Consider the following 12537-nt stretch of genomic DNA (forward strand, 5'->3'; position numbering starts at 1 on the left):
GCGCAGCTGCGCGAACAACGCGGGTGCTGATTGGCGCTGGCTCCTCCAATCGGCGGCGCTCTTTCACCCGGCGGCGAGGCGAAGGGGGCTGCGTGTTTCCGGAAGACGTGGCCGCTGCAACCGCTGCTCCCCAGCCCCACTCCTGCCGCCACCATGATCTCCCTCTCCGACACCCAGAGTAAGTGCCGCTGGTAATCCGCGGTAGGAGGTGGGGAGCGGATCGTTCACTGCAGGGTTGGGATAGCCGAGCTGTGGAGCGGGGAGGTGGGGGCTTGGCAATGGACCCTAGTGATGGCCGAGCAGCGTGTGGCGGGCCTGGTCCGCCGGGCCCGGAACCGCCCGGACCCTCGCTCTTTGTTCTTGCTCCAGTGGCGCGTCAGTTGCAGCTGCTGGAATGGTTGGGGGCTCAGGGCCCCTGCCCGGTTCGCTGTGGCGGAAAGCTCATTTCCTTTCTCGGCCCATACCCGCACAGGGCTCTTGGCTCTGGGGCGAGAGTCACCGAGCAGGGGTCCGGTTTGTGAAGACGAGGGAGGGCCGTCCGCATCACCCTTTGTTACCTCGTGGCTCCCGGTGGGCACCGGCTGGAAGCCGGGCTCCGGCTGGAATGGGAGGGCGCAGGGGAAGCTCTCCAGTCCGCACCTGTCGGCATCACCGCTTTGTAAAGGCTCTTAAAACCGCGCTGGCCCCGTCCTCTGGTGTGGCGGCCGTACAGTAAGCTGTAATGTAAAACGGACAGTAAGATGGGATGCAGAATAACAAAGGAACGCTCCAGGGCTTCTGGTCCTTTCATCCTTATGAGGACACTGTCATTAGGGCTGCTACTGCAGCTGCTGGTGTTTGTCTTGGGACTGTGAGCTATTTGGTATTGTAAGGGGTGCTGTGATGTGATGGTGGCCAAAATGCATGAAAACTGAATGGTAAATAAAAGCTAAAATTAGCTAAAGTCATCTAGTACGCCTCCCTGTGGACACGAGCTAGTGGTTTTACTGTGTTTCTGTTAATTCTATTATCATGCTGAGTGTTTTCAGGTGACAGTGAAGGTGTTTTAAGGTGAGGACCAGACACTCAGTGTGAAGTGGTGACACACAAGTACCTTTTTTTTTTTCCAAGTTCTGTTTTCACTGAATGAAAATACTTGGAAATAGAGATACTGAAAAGGAAAATACAAATGAATCGAAATAAAGAGATTCATAAGAGTCTAAACTGCAAGGTAAAAGAGAATGCTATGTCTTTGATTTAAATGAGCATCTCACAAATTATGTGTTTCTGGCATGGCTGACACAAAAGGAAATGAGTCTGCTTGGTAAACACCATAGTGTTAGTTATAAAGGGGAGTAAGAGTGAAAGGTGAAGTAAAAAAAAGCTAAACCAACAAAGTTTACCTTCATAGTAGGATCCTGGAAGTGGAGATGTTGGGGAGCCAGTCAGGGGCGGTGATTAAGCCAGGCAGAAAAGCAGGCTGACAGCATTCAAGGCCAAGGACTTATTGTGAAATTCAGCTGCTGTTCTCTGTTACTGGGACAGATGCTAACCACTCTGTGGCTAATTTTTATATTTCTGATAGGTTAAATCCTTGTGAGTTTTGATTTTGCCCATTCTTCTCCTTCCTGGAGCACTCACTGGGCAGGGGGAGGAAGGGAAATTATCTTCAGAAAGAAGAGATCCTTTTACTGTCTTGCATATTCCTAGCCCCTCTTTTGGAACTTTCAGCTAACTCTGGTGCTGACTGTTGGTTTTAATTGTCAAAGCCAAGAGCAGTAAGTGAAATGCTCTGGAGTTCAGATTTTTTTTAGTTTTTCCACGCTTTTTCTGAAATTCTGAAAATGTATAACCAAATGTTTTCAAACTAACTGCTGTCTGGAAAAATGTGGAGTTTACCATGGAGTCACTGGCGGAGTAGCGTGATTGCGCTATGGAATGGGTTGCCCGGGGAGGTGGTGGAGTCGCCGTCATTGAAGGTGTTCAGAAGGAGACTTGATGGGGTGCTTGGTGCCATGGGTTAGCTGTTTGGGTGGGTTGGATTGGTTGATGGGTTGGACACGATGATCTTGAAGGTCTCTTCCAACCTGGTTTGGTTTATTCTATTCTAATAAATACCTGGAGAGAAACACTGCGTTAGTTGATGTGTGAAAAGCTAAATGTGCTTCTGTAATCTGGAACACTTTTTTAGGTGAGTTCTTCAATGGGCTTAAATCACCACAAATTGCAAAAGAATGCACTTAGTTTTCTCCAATTTTTTCCACTGCTAAAACAGGGTAATAGCAAAAGAACAGGAAAAAAATGCATTTTAACTACCCTATAAACTGCATTCACTTGTCTTCTGAAAACCCATAATGCGTGATTATATCCATCTTTGTGCACACAAAAGATAGACCATGTGCCTTGTTCTCCCAGAACTTTCACAAGCAATGTGTCTTAATTTTAAGTCTCGATATTTACTAAGCTGTTTTGATACAGAGCTACAGTACTGTTGCACAGCTTACAGGATTTATGCAGAAACATGAAAAAAGATTTGCTCCCTCCTCTGAATAAATCATAATAATTGAAAATCCAGAGTAAATGTCCTATGGCTAGTATGTTTTTCTGCATTGCTAGGCACTGAAATGTTGGATTTGACTAATATAGGAAAATTCTTCTATTCACACCATCTACAGAAATTCTTAGTTCATTGCTGCAAAGAGTGGGGACAGAATGACAGTCCTCTTTTTCTTCTACCTCTTCTGAGGATTTCCTAATTCTGGTGTGAATTAAGTCAGTAATATCTCAGTAGAGGGTACTGGCATCAAAACATTAGTTCTGGACTGCTTATCTTCTTTCAGGAGTAGTTTTGGGACAGTGAGAATTGGGTTCCGTCTTTTAGTTTTCCTTCCATTAACCAGAGAATATGGTTAACTTCTAAAGTGAATCTAAATCTGTTGTAGGAGTAGGTGATTACAAATGTGTTCCAAGTGAATGCAGGAGGAGTGTCAGAGTAGTAATTTCAGCAGCTGTTAGGAGTTGGCCTCTGCCTTCTTGCTAGATCCTTACTTTGTTCTGTCTGTGGGTGGAATGCACACTTGCCTCCCATGAGTGCATATTTGTCTTACTGGCAGCTGGTAAGTCCTCTGGAGTCCTGCCTCCAAGTGTTTTCCTTCCAGAAGAGATTGTTTCTGCTCTTCTGAAGTAAAGAGTACTAGAGAAAAGGGCAGACTGCAATTGTCATGTTGCCTTCAGTCAGCAAGTTGTTTCTGAAAATAATTTGCTATTCCATTTTTCATTGCAAACAAATACTGAGCATGTCTGCAGTAACTCACTTGTAGTAGGTTACTCAGTGCTTTAGATTCTGGTTGGTTAAAATGCTAATAGCAAAGTTTAAGGTTGCAGGTGATAGTACAGAACTACCAAGTTAACAGCATGTGGTCTACAACCTTGCTGAAAGATGACTTCCTGCAGCAGTTAGGGAAGCTCAGTGTTGCTGGGACAAACCTTCACTCTGAGATGATGTAAAATTTTTTTTTGCTGTAATTACACAGAAGTTCTGAACTAGGCAGAGCTACTCCTGAGCTACTTGAGCAATTGTAAACAATCAACTAGGTCTACGTTGCACTTAAAGAGCAACTAGAATACATTTAAGTGGATCTGGCTAACAGCAATGAAGGCTATGATAGTGTGGATTTGGGTTTTTTATGGTTCTTGTTTCAGGCTGGACTGTACAGAACTGCTGGGGTCTTCAAAATGTATGCGTATACACAGACACAAACTGGGCTGCTACCCTGTCTAAAGTATTATGGCTGGGTCTGCTGCCTGTTTTTACCTGCTCTGTAGACTTCTAAATTCTCTGGTCCTGGGGATAACAGTAATGTAAGAGTGAGTGAATGGACAAATGCAAAGATTTTTGCAGTCATATTGCTGTGTCCTGTTATTTCTTTCCCATTTGGTGTATATGAGTCAAAGGAAGGCCTTTGGAGTTTCATTTTAAAAGTAGGCTGCATTTCTAAGCATGGTTTTGCAGATCCATTAGAGGCTATTGTCAAATGGTAGATATAATCACAGCTAGGCCGCTTTTCTCAGACAAACCTTCCATCCTAATCTTGCCTTCCTGGTATTTCTTGAGCAATTTTACAGACAGGAAAGGATATTTAGTATCTACTAGTTTTGAAAACTAGCTGGAGACCCAAACTAGTGCTTAATAGCCATCAGCACATATGTAGCTTGGGAAAAGTCTGTGTTGTGTGCAGCCCAGAAGTTGGGAAGGTGGGATTGCTATGCAAGATTATGGGAGGTGGAATGTGAGGTCTCAGGAGAGTGGAAAGGACTAGCATACCACAGTGAACATAATGGGATAAGAGTTGCAAGTGCAAACCAAGGTTTCGTTATCTGCTTATGAAACTGTCCTTTTCTCCATACTAGCAACAAGTTGAGAGATGATTTTGCTATATGTATATGCATGCCTTATTTTTTACCTTAAATTTCAGGATAGAGTTCCAAAGATGTACCTTTTTTGATAAGCAGCTTCCAAAGATCTCTCTGTTATTGAAGTATTTGAAGTCTACAAGATTTACTGTCTCTGTAGACACTACACAGTTTTTAAGTGGTCATGGAGTAGGCTGAGATCACAGAATGTTAGTTATCAGAAGGGACTTTGAAAGATCATCCAGTCTGACTGCTCTGCCAGAGCAGGATCACCTAAAGCAGGTCACACAGGAACACATCCAAGCAGATTTTGAATGTCTTCAGAGGAGAGTCTGAAGCCTCTTCCAGGGCTCTGTCACCCTCACAGTGAAAAAGTTTTTCCTTATGTTCATGTGGAACCTTCTTTGCTTCAGCTTGCACCCATTGCCCCTTGTCCTGTCATTGGTCATCACTGAGCAGAGCCTGGCTCCATGCTCCTGACACTGCCCTGCACATCTCTATAAACATGAATGAGGTTGTGTTCCTTAAAGCTAAAGAGACTCAGTTCCCTCAGCCTCTCCTTGTATGGGAGATGTTCCACTCCCTTCATCATCTTTGTGAGTCTGAGCTGGACTCTTTCAAGCTGCTCCCTGAGCTCCTTGAACTGAGTGGCCCAGAACTGGACACACTATTCCAGATGTGGCCTCACCAGGGCAGAGTAGAGGGGGAGGAAAACCTCTCTTGACCTACTAACCACAGCCTTTCTAATACAGCCCAGGATGCTATTGGACTTTTTGGTCATAAGGGAATATTGCAGGCTCATGCTCATCCTTCTGTCCACCAGGACCCCTAAGTCCCTTTCCCTTGTGCTGCTGTCCAACCTGTACTGATCCATGGAGTTACTCTTTTCCAGATGCAAGACTCTACACTTGTCTTTGTTGGACAGCTCTCCCCAGCCAACTTTCCAGCTTGGCCAGGTCTGGCTGAATGGCAGTACAGCCTTTGGGTTTTTCTGTACATTTTAAATGTCTGTAGCTTTGAGGTGCTAAGTTTTTTCACCATATTTATGGCTGAGATTTTGCTGGTACCATGCTTTGTTACATGCCTAAACTTGTTTCTTTTTCAGAGATTGGAATGGGACTAACAGGCTTTGGAGTTTTTTTCCTTTTCTTTGGAATGATACTCTTCTTTGACAAAGCTCTCTTGGCCATTGGAAATGTAAGTGTCTTCTGTTTAGACAGATTCTGCATTGCTTATAGTTAAGTGTATGATATATTAAGAATAAATTGAAAATTAAACATGTTACTGATTTGAAACAAATGTGCAGTTTGGTATAGAGGAAAACTTATGCTCAGTGGTTTGAATGAATCATTTTTCCTACTTAAAGTTAGAACAGCTCACATAAATCCACATGTCAGACCTGCAGTATGTTGGTCAGACAAGAATCAGTATGTTCCACAGTTGTTACGCTGCTGAAATTCTGTCTTTAGATTGGCTGTTATTACTAAGACTTTATTGTTTGTTTTCTTGTCAGATAACTCTCACATTGGAGTGTATATTTAGACAAGAATAGTGAAGTATCCTGTACACTCCAGCAAACGTTACTTTGCTGTGCTTTATGAGGAAAGAAGCATGAATTGCTGATAATCTGGCTTTAGAAAAGCCAATCACCTTTCATAGCAGAGATATTAAATAGCTTCATTTTTTAGCAAATCAAAGCTTTCACAGAAAGCAGCATAGGAAATAAGTCCTAGTTCTAGTACACAAAATTCCTGATCCAAAGCAAATATAAAATGACAAGGTGTTCTCTGGACATGATAAATCTCTGCCTATGCTGTTCTCAGCTTCACCAGCCAGCCAAAAACCACAGCCTGGTAGAAGTTCACAGCCTCTTTAGCTGATGCCTAAAAGTCTGTGGTCAAAACTGATCAGTTTAATTCTGTGGCAGCAGAGTCAAATACTGAGATTCCCTGAAGGAAAGTACAAAAATGTGTATTTGAATTCAGGTGCATTAGTTGAAGCATTGTTCTGAGTCATTAATAGTGTGTATAGTGGAAGAGTGAAAAATAAATTGAAGCTTGTTAATTTTTTTTTCCTAATGTAAGATGGAAATAAGAGCTCCTGCTTAGGCAAAATGTTGCAAACTCAGTTAGGAAGAGACAATGACAGTCTGTGTGGCTACCAAGGGTAACAGAAGAAAAAGTTATGGATCCTTACAGAAAGCTTTAAAAAAAGTTGTATCAGAAAGGAGAAAAGGTAACAAAATGGTAACAAAACTTAAATTTTACCTTAGTAATATCTGAGGCTCTATCACATCCCTAGCACAATTGTTGCCCAGATGTAATTGTTCCAGCTTGTAAGCATACAAGTCTTGTTGCTAAAGGACTGCAAAAGTAGTTCTACCTAGTTGGGCCTGGTGTCATAGTACTCAGTCTATACTGGAACTAATGAAGTAGAAAGGAGAGTTAAAATCCCTCAGACAAGTAAGATAGCTGATAATGCTCATCATCTCTCTTCCTTTTTGGCTTTGCACTGGTGTGGATCAGTGCAAGCTGTTGAAGATGTCCATGGTTCAGAACAGAGGTGCTTTTGTAATATGTCTCTCCTCAGTCTGTAGGAACATTTGCTGGCAGTGGTACTAAGCTTCAGCGCTGCTTGTGGATAACAGTTGTACTTATGTTACAGATCAGGTGTAGCTGTTGTCACTAGCTGTTGTGCCATGAGTGTGTTAGTCAGAGACTACAAAGGCAGACTCTTGACTTTTTAAGAAGCTGAGAGAAGAATTTGGAATGCTACCTACAAAAGCTTTCAGATGAATTTTACAGATGAGAATCCTTAGTAAATCTCTTCTCATCTATCTTTTTGGTATTAAGACTTGTGTAAGAAATGCAATGTGATTTTGAAGAATATATGTCTACTTCCTTAATTCAGGAACATAATTAGCTCTTTTCTCTGTTGCTTTTTGTCTTTCCTAGGTGTTATTTGTGGCTGGCCTGTCTTTTGTTATTGGTTTAGAACGGACATTTAGGTTCTTTTTTCAAAAACACAAAATGAAAGCGACAGGCTTTTTCCTGGGTGGTGTGCTCATAGTTCTCATTGGCTGGCCTTTGATAGGAATGATTCTTGAAATTTATGGGTTCTTCCTATTATTCAGGTAAGACCTTTTTTCAACATGTATTTCTGGGTTGCTGTATCTAGGAATAAATACATTGGTGTAGTGTTGCTGCTTTACAGCTGACAAAGCAGCATCCTTTCAATGTTTGCTTTAGATTTATTTTTATATATGATTTGTTGGTTTACATTTGCTGATAAGTAAGAAGGGAGACTTGCAGTTGTTCTTGGACTTCTGTACAGGCTTAGATTAATGCTTATTCATCTAACACTCCTAAAATAATAATTTCAAAATACTCACCTACTGGCTGGGTAATGCTGTTCCCGTTAATCAAAATCAAACTACTGTTCTCTTGGTGCTCATTTTTTTTCCAACTAAGTAAAATGATGTGTTAGTCTTGAGTTTAGTTTAAGTGCTTAAGTACTTTTTTTTCCTTAACTAATCTCCTTTCTTCAAGCATCATTTTATAATTCTTCAGCATCCTGCTGTTTGGTTGCAAAACAGAAAACTTCTGTGGTTGTCATTTATCTCTGAAGTAGATAATTTTGTTAGGAAATACAGGAACTAGGGATACTAGATCAATACTCAGGCACCTTTGGATTTGTTAGGGCAGTATGATGTAAGGATGGGCATTCCTGTATATCTTAATATTTCTGGTGATATGGGTTATCAGGATTTCTGTATGGTAAATCTTTATATCATAAAGAGCAATTTAGCAGTTCTGGTAACTTCAGCCCAGACTAAGATAATACAAATATAAATCACTGGATTGTAGTTTTTTTCAGTCTTTTAATTTTTAGACCACTAAAGCAGTTCCAGTGTAGGTGGTTGTTTTATCCAGACTATTTCTGCACTAACACCTTTCATGCACCTGGGAGCAGTAATTGCAGAGTTGCTCTTGTGGTTAGGTACTGGTGACCAAAACCAAAATGGCAAATAGGATCTTTTTATTAATTTTGCATCTGACTGAAATGGGAGACAAGCACAGTTATTCCTTCAGTCTGGTTTAAATCTAGAATGGCTTTCTTTTCTTGCCTTTGTTTAACATGACACCACAAGTTTCCCAGCAGACGGGACAGTTGTGCGCTCTAAGCTGCTTTGGAGCTTTGTTCAGATTAAAGGCATCTAAAATTATGGCTAATACCATCATCCATCCAGTGTTGTCTATTCCTTATTCCTGGCTACACCAGTTATTTTAATCTGTTACAAGTGACTTGTGTGTCCTGCATCACAATTTATTGGACCACTGAGATGATCTGGCCTTAAAAAAAAGCAAGAAAGTTTCTAGGAAAAAAAAGGCTGGTATTGATATTGCCAAGCAAATAGTTCTTACCAGCTTAGCAAAGACAACAACAGCTTCTAGAATCATAGAATGGTTTGGGTTGGAAGGGACCTCCAAAGGTCATCTAGTCCAACCCCGCTGCAGTCAGCAGGGACATCCTTCCACTGGATCAGGTTGCTCAAAGCCTTGTTGAGCTTGACCATGAACATCTCCAAGGATGGGGTCTCAACTACCTTCTTTGGCAACCTGTGCCAGTGTTCCACGACCTCATGGTGCAGAACTGGTTCATAACAGCCAGTCTAAATCTCTTCTTGTAAGGAGGTCAAGGACAACAGAAAGAGCTTCTTCAAATACATTGCAGGGAAAACTAACGCTAGAGGTAATATAGGCCCACTGCTGGATGGGGTGGCTACCTTGGTGACACAGGATAGAAAGAAAGCAGAGTTACTGAATGCCTTATTTGTCTCCATCTATACATGAGAAAGTTTAAGTATTAAAAACTAATGCAATCTTCTGTTAATCTCATCTAAAGGGGGTTCTTTCCTGTGGTGGTTGGCTTTATTAGAAGAGTTCCAGTTCTTGGATATCTCTTGAATTTACCTGGTATAAGCTCGGTAAGTGTTTGGTACTTCATGCACAGTTTGAAGTTTGTACTGTTTTATTCCATTGTTATTGCAGTAATAGGAATGCATCAGCAATAGAGGAAATACAACTTCAGAGCACTGACTTTGTGTGTATTCATGTACAGTTCTTGCACCATACTAATCACTTTCATTCCCAGTGAGAGACTTGTAGATGTATAAGGAACAGAGGAAGGCCTTTGCAGAAGCTGCCCCCAATTAGATGTGAAGTGGAAAAAGCCACGGATTACAACTCAAAGCACTGGGGCTCTGCTTCCTGCTTCACTGTTGGCCCTAGGTGACCATATAGGTGAATCATGCTACCGTTCTGTACCTCTTCTCTCTGTACAATGAGGAGGACACTCTTCTTGGTGCAGTGTTTAGATATGTTTATGAAAAGTGGCCTGTAAAAGCAAATAGTTTAATTCAGTATCGAGTTGTAACTTTTATGGCAAATCCAGAAAGCCTCACAATGCATAATCATCCATCAGATATAATTAGTCAGGTCCACTGCACCAGGCTACATCTTGCTGTTTACCAAGATCTGTACTTTTTCAAATGCAGTTTTCTTAACCAAATAGCCAGGGATTTGAAGATCAATTACACGTACCAGAAAGATGGTAATGTAGGGTGTTTCAGTCAACTACTTCTACTGTGCTGATTTGTGTGTAGTTTAACACTAGTTTTGAAACCAATGGTTTCAATAGCTGCTACTAAAAAAATTAATAGGGAGTATAACTTAGGTGCCTGTAGGGTGCTTTGAAAAGTTAGCGTTCCAGATCATCTGTTCCTATCTTACAGGTAGGCCAAGTCCGGGCTCACAATTTGTGATCAATTGAATGTTTAATTTGTCAATTGATCTTACCTGGTCACATTTAATTTGATCATAATGGGGTTAAATCTTATTTTAAAATAAGGTAATTGTTAATGTTTTATTCAAAGCCTACGTAGGCTCAGAAGAGAATCCACAGTAATGGTCAGTTGAAATATCTTACTTGGTCTACTAATGCATGTGTGGCTGGTACTGTATTGTTTTGTTTTGATCATTAAGCTAGCAGTGTTACCTGCATTCCTTTTTTTCCTTTTTCATCCTGTTGCATCTTCATGTTGCACTGTTGATGTCTATATGAGAAAAACATGTCATGCAGAAGCACAATTGCAATGTAAGATTTTTAATTTTCACAAATGTAAATCATGAGGCCTTGGTGAGTATGATTTGACTCTCATTTTCACTTGCATACTAACTGTGCAAGCAGCCAGTAATACTTGAGAATGACTTCGCCGTGCAGAGATGTCACACAGCTTCAAACCTTTTTGTCTCCTTTTCTGCAGCTTGTAGATAAAGTTGGAGAAAGCAACAACATGGTATAATGGCAAGAGGGAAGAAGACTGACTCTAAACTTACTGTATTATTTATAAAGTCCTTTTGAAGAATACTCAGCACAAAGATTAAGTTGTGTACAAAGGAAAAGCTTGTTACATTCTTTACGTAAGTTTAATTTAAAATGTATAGTCAACAATATACCTTAGAAAAGAAGCTCAGCAAGTATGCTTCTAGGAAAGTAACTCCAGAGGTCAGGAAGTAAACTGAAGAGGTAAAACTCATGGAATAACCCATGTCATAACTGTTCAAGACAATTTTTGTCGGCTTTGGAAAACACGATAGAGGCGATGAACCCTTGTGGAATTAACAGTGCCTGTACTTTACCTCCTTATTTTGAAGGTATAGTAGAGCAAAACAGGCCTATATTTTTAAGGGTGGCCCAAACTTACCCAGCTCTCTGCTTGCTATCTTCAGAGGGGAAAAAAAAAACAACCAAGCAAACAAAATACAAACAGAAAACCTCTTGTGTAACAAGAGCTGCGTCTTTGCATGACGGTTAAGATGACTATTCATCTTTAAGTGTACTAGGACAAAAAACCTAATAACCCCCCTACACAGTTCTCTTGTAAACACTTTTTTGTAAATATGTGGCTGAAATAAAACATTGTTATCCTAATGTTTCAAAGCCAAATTAAGTTGATTGTATTTGCCTTCCCTTTTGGAATATGCAAAAGGTCAATCTTTAATAACTTCAGTTGTGAATGTTGGTTCTGACTATGTGGAGCTCAACAGGGGATTCTGGAGACTGACTTGCACTCCTTCCAGTTTGTTCTCCTTGAGTCATGTTACACGTGCATCCAGATGAGAATGTAACCCCTTGTCACTAACACAAACGTTCTGAAATATTTTTAGTTCACAAGAGAGGGAAAAAAAAAAGCGCAAGGTTTTGGTTAAGGTGCTGATATGGACCCTGTGAAATGTATCTTAGCAGAATTTGAACCTTTGTTTTTAAATAGGTGGAAGCTAAGGGGGAGGGGGGTGTTTGTTTACTCTGGAACTACAAATTGACTTATTTTTTATGGTAATAAAATGAAATCTGAAAGTTGTGTGTATGTGAGTCTCTGGGGAGAAAACTGAGCTAATGGGGCTAACTACAGATCAAGTGCCAATCTCCTTATGTTTTGTACCTTGTTGATTGGAGTTTGAAGTTATTTGAAGATAACCCAAGCAATCACAGCAGCTACTTTGCTGCTACAGCGATTCTTAGGTAACCTGGAGTAAATGTCCCCTGCTAATGCAGGGGTTACACACTTTTGCTTCTATTGAAATGCTAAAACGTGGTGCACTTTCAATAGATTTGGTTATGTTGTGTCCTCACCTAACAAAATGTGATAGATTAAGTAATTTGCATTTGTGCAGGCTTTAGGGGGGGGTTTTGTTGTGTTTATCTTCCTTTTCCCTTAAATGGAATCCTAAAAAAACCCCAAAAACCTACCAAAACACAATGGTAGTATTTCAAGTAGCTAGGAGTCTTAAAAGATTTAATGAGTGGGGTTTGGGTTGGGTTTTTTCATCATTAAGCAGTTAAAATTGGTGTTTTCCAAAATAAGAAGAATCTTTCTGTACCAACAGTTTTGGAAGTTGCTGTGAAGCTTATTTCTGTAAGGCATGTTTTATTTTCATTACAACTGTATAAATAGCCACAATCTCCCATTCCCAATGTTTAGTTTGCTTCCTTCTTAAACAGGCAGAAAATTACTCAGTGAAGAAAAGAAGAAAGAGAAAAAAAGCCATTTATTTACAATGAGTAACATCTGAAAAATCACTG

The 12537-nt window shown here is 40.7% G+C and overlaps 1 protein-coding gene across 1 annotated transcript; it reads left to right on the forward strand.

The window, feature by feature from the left end:
• Positions 1-58: 58 nt before the first annotated feature.
• GOLT1B (golgi transport 1B) lies at positions 59-11811 on the forward strand. Its single transcript, XM_068141925.1, has 5 exons — positions 59-178; positions 5498-5589; positions 7347-7525; positions 9298-9379; positions 10718-11811. The coding sequence occupies exons 1-5, from the start codon at positions 154-156 to the stop codon at positions 10754-10756; spliced, it is 417 nt and encodes a 138-aa protein (XP_067998026.1). The 5' UTR covers positions 59-153; the 3' UTR covers positions 10757-11811.
• The last annotated feature ends 726 nt before the right edge of the window (positions 11812-12537 follow it).

This window comes from Melanerpes formicivorus, unplaced genomic scaffold, assembly GCF_026170545.1.
Source record: "Melanerpes formicivorus ecotype bairdi unplaced genomic scaffold, bMelFor1.0.p_v2 SCAF_8, whole genome shotgun sequence".
NCBI lineage: Eukaryota > Metazoa > Chordata > Aves > Piciformes > Picidae > Melanerpes > Melanerpes formicivorus.